Raw genomic sequence first — 15,463 nt, forward strand, 5'->3', positions numbered from 1 at the left:
GACAGAGAAACAGAGACAGACAGAGACAGAGAGAGAAGAGAGAAAGAGACATAGAGACAAGACAAAAGCTTGTTAGATTAGATTGACCTTTAGATTGGTCTTTCTTCACCAGATTGTAAACTTCTGAGAAAGACAATGCTTTGTCCTTTGTTTCCTTTTCATTGATTAGCATGGTGCCTCCTTATATCAAAGTAGGGACTCAATCAGTATTTGGCGATTGATTTTTTTTTCCTTTGAGATGCTGATCATCTATTTTTCTATTTCTAGTGCTCTTTTAAACAATTAATTTATATATTTTTATGTTTTGATTATTATGAGAACTTCCTAGCTTGATGTCATAATTCCAGGCTCTACTCAGATGTAATGGGATTTAGCCAATGGTCCCAGTCTTTATGTGTATGCATAGAGTGCCAATGATACAGTTCCAGAGAAGGGAGAGCCTGAGTTTGAGAAAGTCTTCACAGCACATAATGGAAGTATGTTGGGGAGGCTATGGAGTATCTATAGAAATTCTGTAACTGGATTCAATCTGCTAACCATGTGTTGAAGATCAGCTTTTTTCATTGGCTACAGTTCTACCTCAATCTCTGGGAAGAATGGACTCAGATTTAATATGATTTCTGTATAGCAGCCCATAAATACCTGCTAAATGAATTCTTATCTCAGGTGCTAATGGGTTGGCTATAAAACCCATTATTGACTCAATTCCTAGACTCCCAGAGTCCTAAAGTTCTGGATTCCTAGATTTCCAGACTCCTGGATTCCAAGATGGCTTACAACTTTGAAACTCGCAAGGTTGTAACCTCCAACACCTTTCTCCTGAAATGAAAGAACAAATAAATGCCCAGGCAGGAAAAGAACTGAGACCTGGATTCATTGGAAGAAGACCCAAGGAGGTCCTTCTCTTTGCACAGCATTGTCTTTCACCAGATTCCAACTTTCAGCAAGAAGTCAGACAAAAAAAGGAGGTCAAAACATGACGGAAGAATCCCAATCAAGAGTGAAGCCTAGGCTAAGTAATACCTCCTTGAAGGCCCAGTTCTGATTCTACAACCACAGTAAATCAAGGAGGCTGCTATTTAACATGTGGTTAGCACTCTGCAATCAGTTACAGAAAGTCTATGAATGTTTCAAAGTATGTCCAAGACAATTACGTTACATGTCATCATGACTCTTCTGGAAACAAGGTCTCTAGTTTCTTCTACCCGGGGAATTGTATCAGTATTACTCTACACGTGGTCAGAAGGATTGGGTTTACTGGACAGTACTCTATTACACTAAAACATGGCTTTCATCATGTCATTTGCTTGCTTAATGGCTTCCAATTTTCTTTTGCATAATAAACAAATACTTCTGTTTAGTTCCTAAGAGTAAAGCATCGCTGACCCCACCTTCTAGTTGCATAACCAGCTGCTGCCCCTCTAGTCTAAAATGGGTTATCATTTCATTTTCCCAGACATGGGGTTCTATCTTATGCCTCTGATTCTGTTGTTATTCTTTCCGCTGTGCATTTAAATCCTACCTTTCCTCTAAGGTCCACTCTAAGTTCTATGTCTTCCATAAAGCTTTCTGACCTCTGACCCTCATTGATTCCTCTGCCTATAATTTTTATAGCACTCCTACCCCTACTGCACAATTTCACACTTCATTTGGTACTTGCTCCTATTTTTACACCTATATTGTAGGTTCTTTGGGGGAACAGATAACACTCTATATTTTGTCTTCATCCCTCATAAAGTCTCTTGCTGATTGCATACTAGAAGCAACATTGAATATCAAAATCAGGTTTTTTTCTATTCAATTTCATAATTTTATTTAATTTATATAAGACAACTAATTTTCACTATCTCAAATCTACTTCTTTCTGTCTTTCTCGAGATTCTTCCTTTTTTTTGTCCTTCTAAAAACTCCTCTGGTTTGATAGCCTGTAACTCCTCCAGCTTCCTCAGGGCTCTGTTCTGCTTCCTTTGGGCAGTCTTTCTTTGGATTTTTGCCACTTCTTTTGATCTTATTTGTTCATATTCTCCAGTTGTCTTTCTCCTCTACTGAAATGAAGCAAGGCTAGTAATATCTACCTTGGTCTGTTTTTTTTTTTGAAACTTTATTGCCAATGGGCAGCATTCCTCCAAACTCCTTTCCACTTCCAGAGAGAAGGAGCATCTGGTGATTTCAATACTGACTCTAGTAAAGCCAAAGAAAATATCACAAAGTACCATGGATAATGGTACAATGTTAGCAATGGTTTTGCAGCTTTTGTAATAAGCAATCATTTACAAGAGAAAGATTTTCCAATCTTGATCCATCAAATTAATTTAAATTTTCTTTTGCTTGCGGGAGCTCCTAACCATGACCAAAATAGAATTTGATGGACTCCATGTGTTAGGAAATAGGGAGGAAGATGGTAAGTATAGAAATCAGAAAAAAAGCATGAAAAATGAAGTGAGTGTTTTCTGACACAATTAGATGGCTGCCAGTTTGAGAGATGAAGCAACAAAAAATACATGGTGCAATTTACATTTCTGAAGGTCTGTTTTTCAGGGTTCTCCATTTAGCAGCTGTTGATTCTTTGTTTGAAATATGAGTTGTATTTAAGTGAATAAAAATGAATAAGAAAACAAAAGCTTTCCAGCCTGGTGACCCATTCAGAAATACTAACTGCTGATTTTGCTGTTCTCTATTCCTTTATTGGGGCACCCAGATCCTTAGGATCATAGATTCACAGCTAGCAGGTGCATCGGGGCACTTAAATCCAACCTTTTCTTTTTTTTGTTGTCGTTCAGTTGTTTCAGTCACATCTGACTATTTGTGACCCATTTGGGGTTTTCTTGCCAAAGACACTGGAAGAGTTTGCAATTTCCTTCTCCAGGTCATTGTATAGATGAGGAGACTGAGGCAAAGAGGGTTAAGTGACTTACCCAGGGTCACACAGCTAGTAAGTGTCTGAGACTGGATTATAACTCACAAAAATAAGTCTACCTGACTCCAGGTCTGGCGCTCTATCCATTGTACCACTTAGCTGCTCTTAATTTTAGTAATAAGGGAACATAGGTCTGGAGAGGCTAAATGTTTTGGCCAAGGTCACAGGAGACACAGAAGTGTGAGTGAAGGTTCAGAGAATTACAGGATGATAGAGCTAGGAGGGAACCACAGAGATAATCAAGTCCAACCTTTTTGTTCTGCAGATGAATGAACTGAGACTCAGAGAGGGAAATGACTGATTCAAGGTTATACAGTTTTATATATATATAATTATATATATAGTTAGCAGTGAAGCCAGGACTAGAACCCAGGACTTGTGACCTTGGTCCAAAGCTTTTCCTAATACAATGTCCTGCCTCTCCGAGCATGCCGTGGGGATCTCGGAATGCTTATAGAAGGAGAGGGGAGAGGAGTGGAGGCAGGGCCCCTGTCCTGGGCATGATGTTCCCCCTGGCATGCAGTCAGTATGGAGTGGCAGAGGAGTATTCTGAAGTGGAGACAGAGGGAAATGGAAATGATGCTTCTGTGTAAATAGGCCAGGTCTGGCATGTAGTTCTAGAGTGTTAGAATCACAGATAGCCAAGGTACTTGTTCCAGGGGGACACAGATGGCCTGATTTTCACACTGTTTAAGATACTATATTGCTTATGCAGACAAGGAATGTGTGTGTGTGTGTGTGTGTGTGTGTGTGTGTGAAATCAAAGTCAGGGAAAGCCGAAGAATGATTATTTCAAGCACAGGTGTGAAATAGTTTTAGTTAACAGGATTATAGTATCTTTGATTGGCAAGGACCTGAGAGGTCACATAATCTATGATAATAGCTGACCATCAGAAGCGCCATAAGGGTAGAGACTGCTTTTTTTTGCTCTTGAATCTCCCAGTGGCCAGCATGTAAGAAATACTGCAGTAATGTTTGGCATGTATAAGCCCTCATTGCAATAGCCTGCCGCTTGGCCTCTCTGCCACAAGTCTCTCCACTCTAGCCCATCTGCCATTTAGCTGCCAAAGTCATCTTATGATGTGGGTCTGACCATGTCATCCTCCACCCTCAATAAACTACAGTACTTCCCTATTCCCTCTAGGATCAAATATAAAATAGTCTGGCATTCAAAGCCCTTCACAATCTGCAAACCCCATTCCCCTTTTCAATCTTTTACACTTTATGCCCTACCATGTACTCTGTGATCCAGTGATGTTGGCCTCACTGTTTCTCACGTAAAGCATTCCATCTTTCAAATCTGGGCATTTTCACTGACTGTCCCTCATGCTTGAAATTCTCTCCATCCTCATCTCTTATCTCCTGGTTTCTTTCAAGTTCCCCTAAATCCCACCTTCTATGGGAAGTCTTTCCTGATCTTCCCCCTTAATTCTAATGCTTTAATTCAGTTGGTTATCTCCAATTTATCCCAAGACTATCTTCTTTGTACATAATTGTTTGCATTAGACCATGAGCTCCCTGAAAAGAGACACTGTCTCTTAGAATGTTTCCTGGAAATACAGTAGGTGCTTATAAATACAATCATACCTCACGGATATTGTGGTTTCAGTTCCAGACCACCACAATAAAGTGGATTTTGCAAAAAAGTGAGTCACATGAATTTTTTGGTTTCCCAGTGCATATAAAAGTTATGTTTACTTAGCACTTACTCATTGAATGGGCATTGCCTCGGACAAACTGAGACCTGGGAAAGATGCATCCTGGGCCATTGCCAGTCACCTTGACTTTTGTCTTGCCATTGTACTCCAGTGACACTGGAGGAGAGAGTGAAGTTGACAACTTTGTGCAGCTCTGCTTCACTGAAATACAATTCATGCGCAAGTCAAGACATCACCCTTGTGATGTCATTGACCCTCTTCGAGAATGAAGGACAAACAAGAACACTATACTGTAGTATATTAAGTGTGCAATAGTATTACATTAAAAATATACTCACCCTAATTAAAAATACTTTTTTTTGGTTGAAAAATGCTAATCATCATTTGAGCCTTTAGTGAGAAATAATCTTTTTGCTGGGGGAGGGTCTTGATTCAATATCAGTGTCTGCTAACAGTGGTGGTTGCTGAAGGTTGTGATGGTTATGTCAATTTCTCAAAGTAATACAGCAATGAAATTTACCACATTAATTCTTCCTTTCACTTGAACACTTGGAGGCCATTGTAGGGACTTTATTGGTCTAAGTTTAATATTGCTGTTTCTCAGAGAATACTGGGGCCCAAGGAGAGGGAATGGTAGGTGGGTGGAGAAGACACAGAACACATTTATTTATTAAGTTCACTGTCTTATGTGGGCGTGGCTCATGGTGCCCCAAAACAATTGCAGTAGTAACATCAAAGTTCACTGATCACAGATCACCATAACATATATAATAATAATGAACAATTTTGAAATATTGTGAAAATTGCCAAAACTTGGTACACAGACATGATGTAAGCACACACTGTTGGAAAAATGGTATTGATGGATTTGTTTGACACAGACCTTCAATTTTGAAAAAACACAATATATGTGAAGCTCAATAAAGCAAAGTACAATAAAACAAGACAAGCCTGTATTTATTGAGTAAATGTATTGAATTGTGTGGTTATAAAGCACTTAATACTATATCACACTTGATCTTTACAACAATCCTATGAGGTTAATAATTCTAGTATTATTTTTCCTTATTTCATAGATAGAAAAACTGAAATTTCTAGAGGTTAATTGGCTAGTTAGTGGCAGCAGGGCCTTAAACCCAGGTCTCTTGTCTCCATTTTTAACTACACTATGCTGTTGTATCTGGTTGGTTTTCTTCATGTAACTACATCAGTTATGGATATTATTATTAGTCATTTTTCAGTTGTGTCCAACTCTTCATGACTCCTTTTGGGATTTTCTTGGCAAAGATACTAGAGGGGTTTGCCATTTCCTTCTTCAACTCATTTTACACATGAGGCAACTGAGGAAAACAGGGTTAAGTGACTTGCACAGGGTCACACAGCTCTTAAGTGAGGCCAGATGTGAACTGAGGAAGAGGAGTCTTTCTGACTCCAGGCCCTGCACTCTATCCATTGTGCCACCTAGTTGCCCCAGGTATAAATATAGACTTAGGCAATATGATGGTAGCCAGATAGGAAGTCCTGAATAAGACAGCACTGCTGCCTCATATGCTGTTGGGGGTGGTGGTGGGAAATAGAGTGTCTTATGTCTCCTTTTGCTTTAAAGTTTCCTTCATGGTTGTCACATACTCATATATCCATTGACCTAAAAGCTAGCTGTCCTTAATCTATTAATCCAGCAGGCGAGGGCAACAGTGGGAGGGTGGGGGTTTGGGAAGGAGGCAGGATACTATGGCAAAAGTCGGTAGTTTAAGTGAGGGGAGATGTGTGTGTGTGTGTGTGTGTGTGTGTGTGTGTGTGTGTGTGAGATGCTTCGTGAACAGGGATATTTACCAACTCTGAAGTAGACCCTTTTGCTGTGGAGGTGCTCTGACCTATCTCTGACATGTCAACAAACTCAACGAATGGTACAGGATGATGGTACAGCAACATGCTCAGTGAATACTACCGAATGGTATAAGACAAGAAATAAATGGCAATCAGAGCTGTTGCTTTGATAAAGATAATTCTTCTCTTTATTTTCCCTTAACTCATTCCATGGTAGAAAAAAGAACAAAACTACCCCATTCTTTGGGGAACTAACCCCATGTTACCTTTCCAGGAATAAAATTCAACCACACTCATTGCTAAACCATCATATATAGCACTACCCTGCCTAGAAACCTCTCTCCTTGTCACACTGTCAAACTAAATTTCTTTCCATCTTTGAAACTCACTTCAAGATTCATCTTTAAGAAACTATTACATGCTCATAGAATAATAACTCATATTTATATAGGGCTGTAAGGATTACACAATACTTTCTTCAAAATCGTTCTTAGCATAAGTGCTATTTCTTCTTCTCGTTCAGTCATGTCTGACTCTTCTTGACCCCATTTAGGGTTTTCTTGGCAAAGATACTGGAGTGGTTTGCCATTTCCTTCTCCAGTTCATTTCAGAGGTGAGGAACCTGAGGTAAATAGGGCTAAGTGACTTGCCCAGGGTCACACAGTTAGCAAGAGTTTGAGGTCAGATCTGAACTCAGGAAGAGTTATATCAAGAGCTCTATCCTCTTCACCACCTAGCTGCCTTTCCTGACTCCTCAATCAGTCAATCAAAAAGCATTTATTAAGCATCCATTTTGTCACATGCAATGCTCTAGTACTCCAGGGGCCAATTCCCTCCAACTTGAAAATTATTTTGTATTTATCTGATATATGATTTGAGTTTACTTGTCTGTGTTTCCTTGTATGTATTTTGTAAAACCTATCTGTTTAAGCTCCTTGAATGTAGGGACTGTTTCATTTTGTTTCTGTATTACTGCCCCTAAAATACAGTACCTGGAATATAACAGGTACTTAATAAATGTATGTTGAATGAGTAAATGACGTAGTTAGGGCATGTATTGTTTTACAGATGAGTCAGCTGAAGCTCAAAAAAGTTAAATGACACGCTTTTGGTCACAAAATAAATAAATATTGACTCTAAAATTCAAACCTAGGTCTTCTGATGCCATTTCCAGCTCTATTTACATCCACGTCACCACTACAAAACTCTTATTATTTTTAGCAGGCTTCTTTTTTTCTGGTCCTTTTCTCATAGTGTCCCTTGTTCTGTTTGTACTTACTTTTTCACTCCTTGTTTCCTTTTGGGTGGTGAGTTCCTTGATGACAGGATCTATGTCCTTTAATTTAATTTCATAATTTTGCCTGACCACGTAGCAATTAGTACAGTGTTCTATATTGAATGGATGAATCTTATACATGGTTTCTCTCTCCATATGGTGATTAATGTATACTGACTAAAAAGATTAGGGAGTGGCAATTCAAAGATTTAGTGGATAAGTAATTGTCTCAACCCACTGAGCCAGACTGGGTGAAAATGTCATTAACTTTGCCTAATGCAGAGTGTTATAGAATTAAAGTATAATTCACTACTGTATTTTAAGGGCCCAATTTTTGCAAATGTGTAAATAACAGAATGACACTATAAAGCACTAAAGTCCTCCCATTACCTCATTAATAAATATAGCCTATGCAAAGTCATTTTGAGAAGATGAAAGGAACCATGACCTCCAAGCTGAATATTATGCATGGGACCAATTTTCTGGAATTCATTTAGAGACTGTAGCATCTTAAGTATTTTTTTTTAAAGCAATTGGGGTTAAGTAACTTGCTCAAGGTTACACAGCCAGTTATTTCTGGGTGTAAAGTAGATATGGACAGTTTTTTTTTTTGAAGCAATCGGGGTTAAGTAATTTGCTCAAGGTTACACAGCCAGTTATTTCTGGGTGTGGTGCTAAGTATCAGAGCCTGGATTCGACCCCAGATCATCCTGACTCCAGTGCTCTTACTCACTGAGCCACCTGGCCACCTGCATCTTAAGTATTTCAGCTACTTTAGTTTCATAACATTCAGTTGACTGCCACTGGCTTTAAAACTGCTTTTGTTGCTCTTGGAGAGAATAAACACCCACAGAAGCACTGATAGGCCATGAATCCTGAAACAGAAGGATTGCCAAAAGGGTTTCAACTTACTTCTTTTACGAACCATTGACAAAAGGCAGGACCGATCCATTCTCTTGCATGAATACCACAGTCTATCCAGACAGCTCTTTTGTAAGCCCGGGATCTTCTGCCCAGCTGAAAACAAAGGTATTCATAATAACCATCTCAGGCTTTTTTGATTCAGTGACCGAATAGAAAGATTTCTGAATCATTCTTCAGTATACCTTTATTTCATTGAATAACCAACCAAAAGAGGGAATGGATTTACTCTCTGTCCAAGAAGTCTAGGCCTGCTTTATGTGGAAGAGGAAAATATCCTGCCCAGTTTATAAATCAGAGAACCCAAAATATTCTTCAAATCTGGTCTCTTTCTCTGAGTATTATCTCATGGGTCACATACTAATACAAGTTTTATGATCGTGGAGTAACATTTTTTTCTACAAAATTTCTCAGTCACCTATGCTTTAGAAATCAGCCTATTTCTTGAGTGTGGGGAAGACATAAGATGAAGCAGAAACCAATAGGAGTTTGCTGAACTAGATGGAATGAAGGAAGCACCAGATGACAGTTTTTCCCTTATATTCCCCTTTTAAAAATGCTATTTCTAACACGAGATAGATGATTTTCAATTCAATATCCAATATATAGCCCCTGACATGACATTCAGAGGAGGTCTTAGCTATATCTAGCTCTTCAAAAGTTCATCTTAAACATTCAAAAAAACCCCCTAATTTTCTAGACCATTAATTTTCCAAATGCATCAATTGAAGCTTTTCCAGAACTTTCAATTGGGGAAAATAAATTATAATCCAACAGCCTAATGCTAATTTTTTTTTTTCAGATTAGCAGCTGAGGTTGACTTCGAGAATATGCGAAAATTGTAGAGTCCTCCTCCCCATCACCTCTACCTCAACAAGCATCCCTGTGGCAAAGTGGAAAAATATGAATGTTTTGATAAGTATTTCATCTGAAAAAAGTAGGCACTACGCATTCCATCAAACAGCTATTTCTTATTTTTTTACCTTTAATATAAAAAGAGATCTTCCCTCATATGATTTTCCAATAGAAAACATGTGAATGAGGCCTGGGTGGGTTTTATTCAAATGATGCATCCAATTTTGAATCTAAAATCACAGATGTAAAAAAAAAAAGCTGTCAGAATCAATTACAATTATGACACAAAAGGGAGAACCTGAAAAGGACAAAGAGAATGCCAGCAGGAACTATCACATGGAACATGACATACACAGAAAATCCCATTTTGTGTACCCTGTACAAATAGGCAACTTATTTGATCCATCTCATTTTCTGCCTTTTTATTTTTAATAATATGGTGCCTCTTTAGGTCTAGTTTTTAAAGCATTCCTTCTGTCTGCCATGCTAATACTGTAGATCATTGATGTATTAATGACAGTTTTGCTGTAGAGAGTTATGCAGTAAAAATTAATCAAGTTGTACTGGATGTCTTTTGATGGGTAGAACTTTTTGATATTTTCTGCTCTCCACAAAATGGGTAGGGGGTAAAAAGTAGAAATCAGCTTCAGGAAAATGTGAATCCAAAATATTTCAATATATTCATCTGTATTATTATTTTTTCTTCAGAGGAAGGGTAGGTAGGATCTCATGGGACTAACATTTTATAAGGAAGTCAGACTTGGAGGGATAGGAATCTCTTACAAATGAAATTCTGAAAACACGAAGAGATGAAATTCTGATGAAGAGGAAAAACAGGAATTGACTTAAGAGACTAACATGAATACACAAAGAGCTAATCAACATAGATGTGTAAGAGATGGAAGCAAGGGCAGGTAACAGAAGATGAATCATTAATGAACAATGAACATCAACATGGAATGGTCCTGTGAGAGAAATTTTAGAAGTGCTAAAGCTCGGAATGTTGTAGAGCAGATTTTTGTTCAGAGGTGAATTGGATGAGGTAGACTTTGAGCTCCTTTTTGTGATTCTCATGCGTTTAGGGTTACTGTACGAAGCAGTCTTTAAAAAAAATATGGAACAAGAACTGTGCTTACTTGAAACTTATATTTATTTATCTATTTCATTCAGTCATTTTTCAGTTGTGTCCAAGTCTTCATGACCCCGTTTGGGATTTTATTAACAATGATAATGGAGTGGTTTGCCATTTCCTTCTACATCTCATTTTATAGATGAGGAAACAGGCAAACTGAGGTGAAGTGACTTGCCCAGGGTCACATAGCTAGAAAGTGTCTGAGGTCAGATTTGGACTCAGGAAGATGAGTCTTCCTGATTCCTGGCCTTGTGCTCTGTCTACTGTACCTCCTAGCTGCCCCTATGTTTATTTTTTGTTATCATAAATAAATTCCATGATATATGAAGTTGCAGTGAATATGTGTGCATATATATGTGATGATATGCAATGCATATATAAAACAAAAACCCTATTTTGTTTACTTACTTCTTCTAAAGAATGATAAACTTCATAACTGTATCCTGGAAGTGATCTACGATTCCGCTGGACCCTCAAACTGTTTCCTTTTTCCAGCGCTTTCTGGAGATCTGCTATTAGGACCCTGGATTAGAAAAAAAGTTGTTGATAAAGAACAAATTAAAATAGGGACAATTTTAAAATGCAGTAGAAATTATAGATATGCAAAGAGATGTAGAGAAGAGATAATGTGGCCTAAATATGTATTTTTATTAAAACATTTGAAATAATTTCTAGTTTGATGAAACAGAAGCTGCCAAATAAATAGTACAATTATTTTTAAAACATATACACACATCCCATTTTATTTGGTATGTACTTTAGGTGATTTATTTATTTATTTTAAAACAATCGGGGTTAATTAAGTAACTTGCTCAAGGTTACATGGCCAGTTATTTCTGGGTGTGGTGCTGAGTATCTGAACCCAGATTTGATCCAGGTCATCCCAACACTGGAACCAGTGCTCTTACTCGCTGAGCCACTTGGCTGCCCGTAAGCAATTGGGGTTAAGTAACTTGCTCAAGGTTACATGGCCAGGTGTTTCTGGGTGGGTGCTAAGTGTCTGAGCCCGGGATTCGATCTCCAGGTCTTCTCAACACTGGAGCTGGTGCTCTTATTCGCTGTGCTACCTGGCCGCCCCAATACTTCTCTCTCTCTTTTTTTTAAAGCAATTGGGGTTAAGTAACTTGCTCAAGGTTACACGGTCAGTTATTATTTCTGGGCGTGGTGCTGAGTATCTGAGCCCTGATTTGATCCAGGTCATCTCGACATTGGAGCCAGTGCTCTTACTCACTCAGCCACCTGGCCGCCCCTAGGTGATTTATTTAATTCTGTCTCATTTTCTGCTTTTTTTTTTAGTAATACAATGACTTTTTAGGTTCAGTCTCAAAGACTTTATGACTCCAAAGAAGGGTAGAATTTACTAGAAAGAAGCAATTGTATTGATTGATTATGCGTCACTGTGAAGCCTTTATATTTTCTTTGCATTTTTCAAGTGGTGGTATATAGACTATTTGGTACCTAATATATATGATGTTACCTCAAGTGATTGTGTGGGATTTAGGGATTCCTTTTCCTACATCTGTGGAAGCCTAAACACAAGCTATATTTCAGCTACATTCTGTTATGTCCCAGAGGCAACTCTGGGTGGGGGCAGAACAAGCCAAAGAGAGGAATGATTTTGGAGGCAGTATGAAGATTGAATCTTATTAATGTAAATCCAGAGCTTGGGGTATTGGGGCATGTATTACATGAAATATAGTGATTTCTTTGTCTATGAGTTAATGATCTTGTTAACTCTAGAATGGGCCAAATGAAGAAAGATTGTTTAAAGAAGAGGCTTTACTCTTTTATTGATTTATTCATTCATTCAAAAAAAATCTATTAAGTTCTTACTATGCACAATGCCAGACAATGGGAGGAGGGATACAAAAAAAACAAAAACAGGGTCCATGAATGCTAGGAGTTTACCTATCATAGGTTAGTTGAGATATAGACAGAGAAAGAGCTTTTTAATGTAAATAACTGGTATACGAAATAGAATATGACAAAGTTATATAGGTGACATAGTTCTAGCCTTGACTTGAAATCAGGAAGCTGAGTTCTAATTCTGATAGAGACATTTACTAACTTTAACTCTGAACATGTCACTGAACCTCTAGGATCCTCAGTTTCATCACCTATAAAATTGATTTAATAGTAACATCTACTTCACAGTATTGTTGTGAAGATCAAATGAGATAGCATATATAAAGCACTTTGAAAAAAACTTAAAGAGGTATAAAATATTAACTATTATTATAAGGAATAATTCTTAATTTATTTCTCCTTGATCTATTTCTCAGGTCAGTTGCTTTTCTAGTGAGATATTTCTTCTACTTTTTTCATTCTTTTGATTTTATTTAATTGAATTTATTTAATTTAATTTAATAAAATCTCATGGTGTCATTAGATTCCACTTGCCCAATTCTAATTTTTAAGGAATAATTTTCTTCATTTGGCCAATTCTACTATCTTTTTCCATGTGGCCAATTCTGTTTTTTTAAGGTGTTATTTTCTTTAGTATTTTTTTGTGTGTCTCTAAGTTGTTGACTTTTTCATGATTTTCTTGCATCACTGTCTCTTTCTTTCTCCAATTTTTCCTCTATTTCTCTTATTTGAGATTGAAAGTTTTTTTTTGAACTTTTCTAGGATTTCTTTTGGGCCTGAGATCTATTTGCATATTTCTTTGGGGCTTAGATGTAGCAGTTTTGACTTTGTTGTACTCTCCTGAGTTTGTGCTTTGATCTTCCCTGTTACCATAGTAAGTTTTTATGGCAAGGTTTTTCTTTTTTTTTCTTTATGTTTTCTCATTTCCCCAGGTTGTTTCTTTCTTTCTTTTTTTGGAAGGGGGAAGGTAGGGCAATTGGGGTTAAGTGACTTGCCCAAAATCACATGGCTAGTTTTTTGTGTTAAGTGTCTGAGGCAGGATTTTCACTGAAGTCCTCCTGACTTCAGGGTTGGTGCTCTATTGACTGTACCACCTAGTTGCGCCCCCCTGCCCCCGATGATTTCTTGATTTTTAACTTTATGTTAAAGTTGGGCACTGCTGTAGGGGTGGAGATGGCACTGTCCCAAGCTTCAGAATTTTTTTGTGCAGCTGTTTTTCAGAGCTAGTTCAAGGGGTCTATAAGTTTTCAGTTCTTTCAAGGTTGTATGATCTAAAAAGAGGAGTATTTATTACTCTCCTGACCAGTGCTCTAGTCTGTGAGTGACTACAAACACTTTTTTTCCATCATGGAACTGTGACTAGGATCCCTGCTTCTCTGTGACCACAAGCTCTGGCATGTTAGCATTCCTCTTCATCCTGAGACTGTGACTCATCTCTGAGTACAGACAATGCAACAGAGTCTTGGACCTGGTGCTAGCAAAGGTCTCCCTGTAATCTTCTTTTGACCAGTTGTCCAACTTCCTTACTGTCTCTGGGCTGAAGGCTCCAGAAGCTGCCACTGCTGATTCAGTTCTGGTTTGCTGTGGTATGAACCTATACTGGAACAGCCTGTACTGGAGCTGTACTATGCTCCACTCTCACCCCAGTGTTAAAGACCTTTCCTGACCTTTTAAGTTGTCTTGGACTATAAAATTGTTTCACCTCATCCTTTTGTGGGTTCTTCCATTCCAAAATTCATTTTGAGGCATTATTTAAAGTTGTTTGGAGGGGAATTTGGGAGAGTTCATGAAAATCCCTGTATTTTCTCTACCATCTTACTTTGACCCCCAAAAAGAGGCAATTCAAGAATTATTGAACTACATGAAAGCCATGATCTAAAAAAGAGCCTAGACATCACATTTGGAGAAATTATAAAGAAATACTTCCTTATATCCTAGATCTAGAGTAAAATGAAAATTGAAAGTAAAATAGAAATTGAAAGAATTTACTGATCACCTCCTGAAAAAAGTCCCAAAAGGAAAACTCCCAAGAATGTTATAGCCAAATTTCAGAGCTCCCAAGTAAAGGAGAAAATTTTGCAAACAATCAGAAAGAGACCATTCAAATATTATGGTGCCGCTGTATCATATTAAGATTTACCAGCTTCCATGTTAAAGAAGCAGAGAGCTTATAATATGATATTTTGGAAGGCAAAGGAGTTAGGTTTACAACCAAGAATAACCTACTCAGCAAAATGGAGTATAATACTTTGGGTGGGGGCGAGGGGGGAGATAGACATTTAATGAAACAGATGACTTTCAAACATTCCTAATTGAACCAGAGGTGTATAGAAAATTTAAAATTCAAACACAAGATTGGAGAGAAGTACAAAAAGGTAAACAGGAAAGAGATATCATAAGAGGCTCAATCTGTTTATATTCCCATATGTGAAGAAGATATATGTAAATCCTAAGAACTTTATAATTATTAGGGCCATTAGAAGAACTCTACATAAATGGGGCACAGAGTGAGTCAATAGTGCTGGGATTATCTAAAAATAATAGATGGGCAAGAAAGAGGGATGCACTTGGAGAAGGAAGAGAAAGGAGGAATGGGGAAATTATCTCACATAAAAGAGGTACACAGGAAGAGTTTTTACAGTGGAGGGGGAAATGGGAGAGACATACAATGCTTGCATCTTACTCTCATCTGAATAGGTTCAAAGAGGGAAGAATATATATGCGTACATATTCATTTGAGTATAGGAATCTACTTCACTTAACAGGGAAGTAGGAAGGAAAAGGGATAAGTGATAGGGAAAAGTGATAAAAGGGAGAGTAGAGTAAGGGAGGTCATGGTCAGAAGTAAAACAAACTTGAGGAGGAACAGGAGAGGCAGAGAGACAGAGACAGACATACACACAGACAGAGAGACAGAAGAAGAAGAAGAAGAAGAAGAAGAAGAAGAAGAAGAAGAAGAAGAAGAAGAAGAAGAAGAAGAAGAAGAAGAAGAAGAAGAAGAAGAAGAAGAA

General features: G+C 37.9%; 1 protein-coding gene across 4 annotated transcripts in view; it reads right to left on the reverse strand.

Annotated features, from left to right (window-relative positions):
- Positions 1-15,463, reverse strand: part of CPA6 (carboxypeptidase A6) — a 378,150-nt gene that overhangs the window by 89,867 nt on the left and 272,820 nt on the right. For 2 of the 4 annotated variants that reach the window (XM_069100079.1, XM_069100080.1), the window contains 3 exons: positions 10,995-11,109; positions 9,583-9,684; positions 8,591-8,695 (listed from right to left, as the gene is read on the reverse strand). In XM_069100079.1, coding sequence (XP_068956180.1) covers positions 8,591-8,695; positions 9,583-9,684; positions 10,995-11,109 — 322 coding nt within the window. The remainder of the gene's footprint in view (positions 1-8,590; positions 8,696-9,582; positions 9,685-10,994; positions 11,110-15,463) is intronic. The other 2 variants (XM_069100081.1, XM_069100082.1) reach the window with 2 other exon arrangements.

This window comes from Petaurus breviceps, unplaced genomic scaffold (assembly GCF_028583685.1).
Source record: "Petaurus breviceps papuanus isolate PSGF00001 unplaced genomic scaffold, PetGlider_PUasm1.0 38, whole genome shotgun sequence".
Lineage (NCBI taxonomy): Eukaryota > Metazoa > Chordata > Mammalia > Diprotodontia > Petauridae > Petaurus > Petaurus breviceps.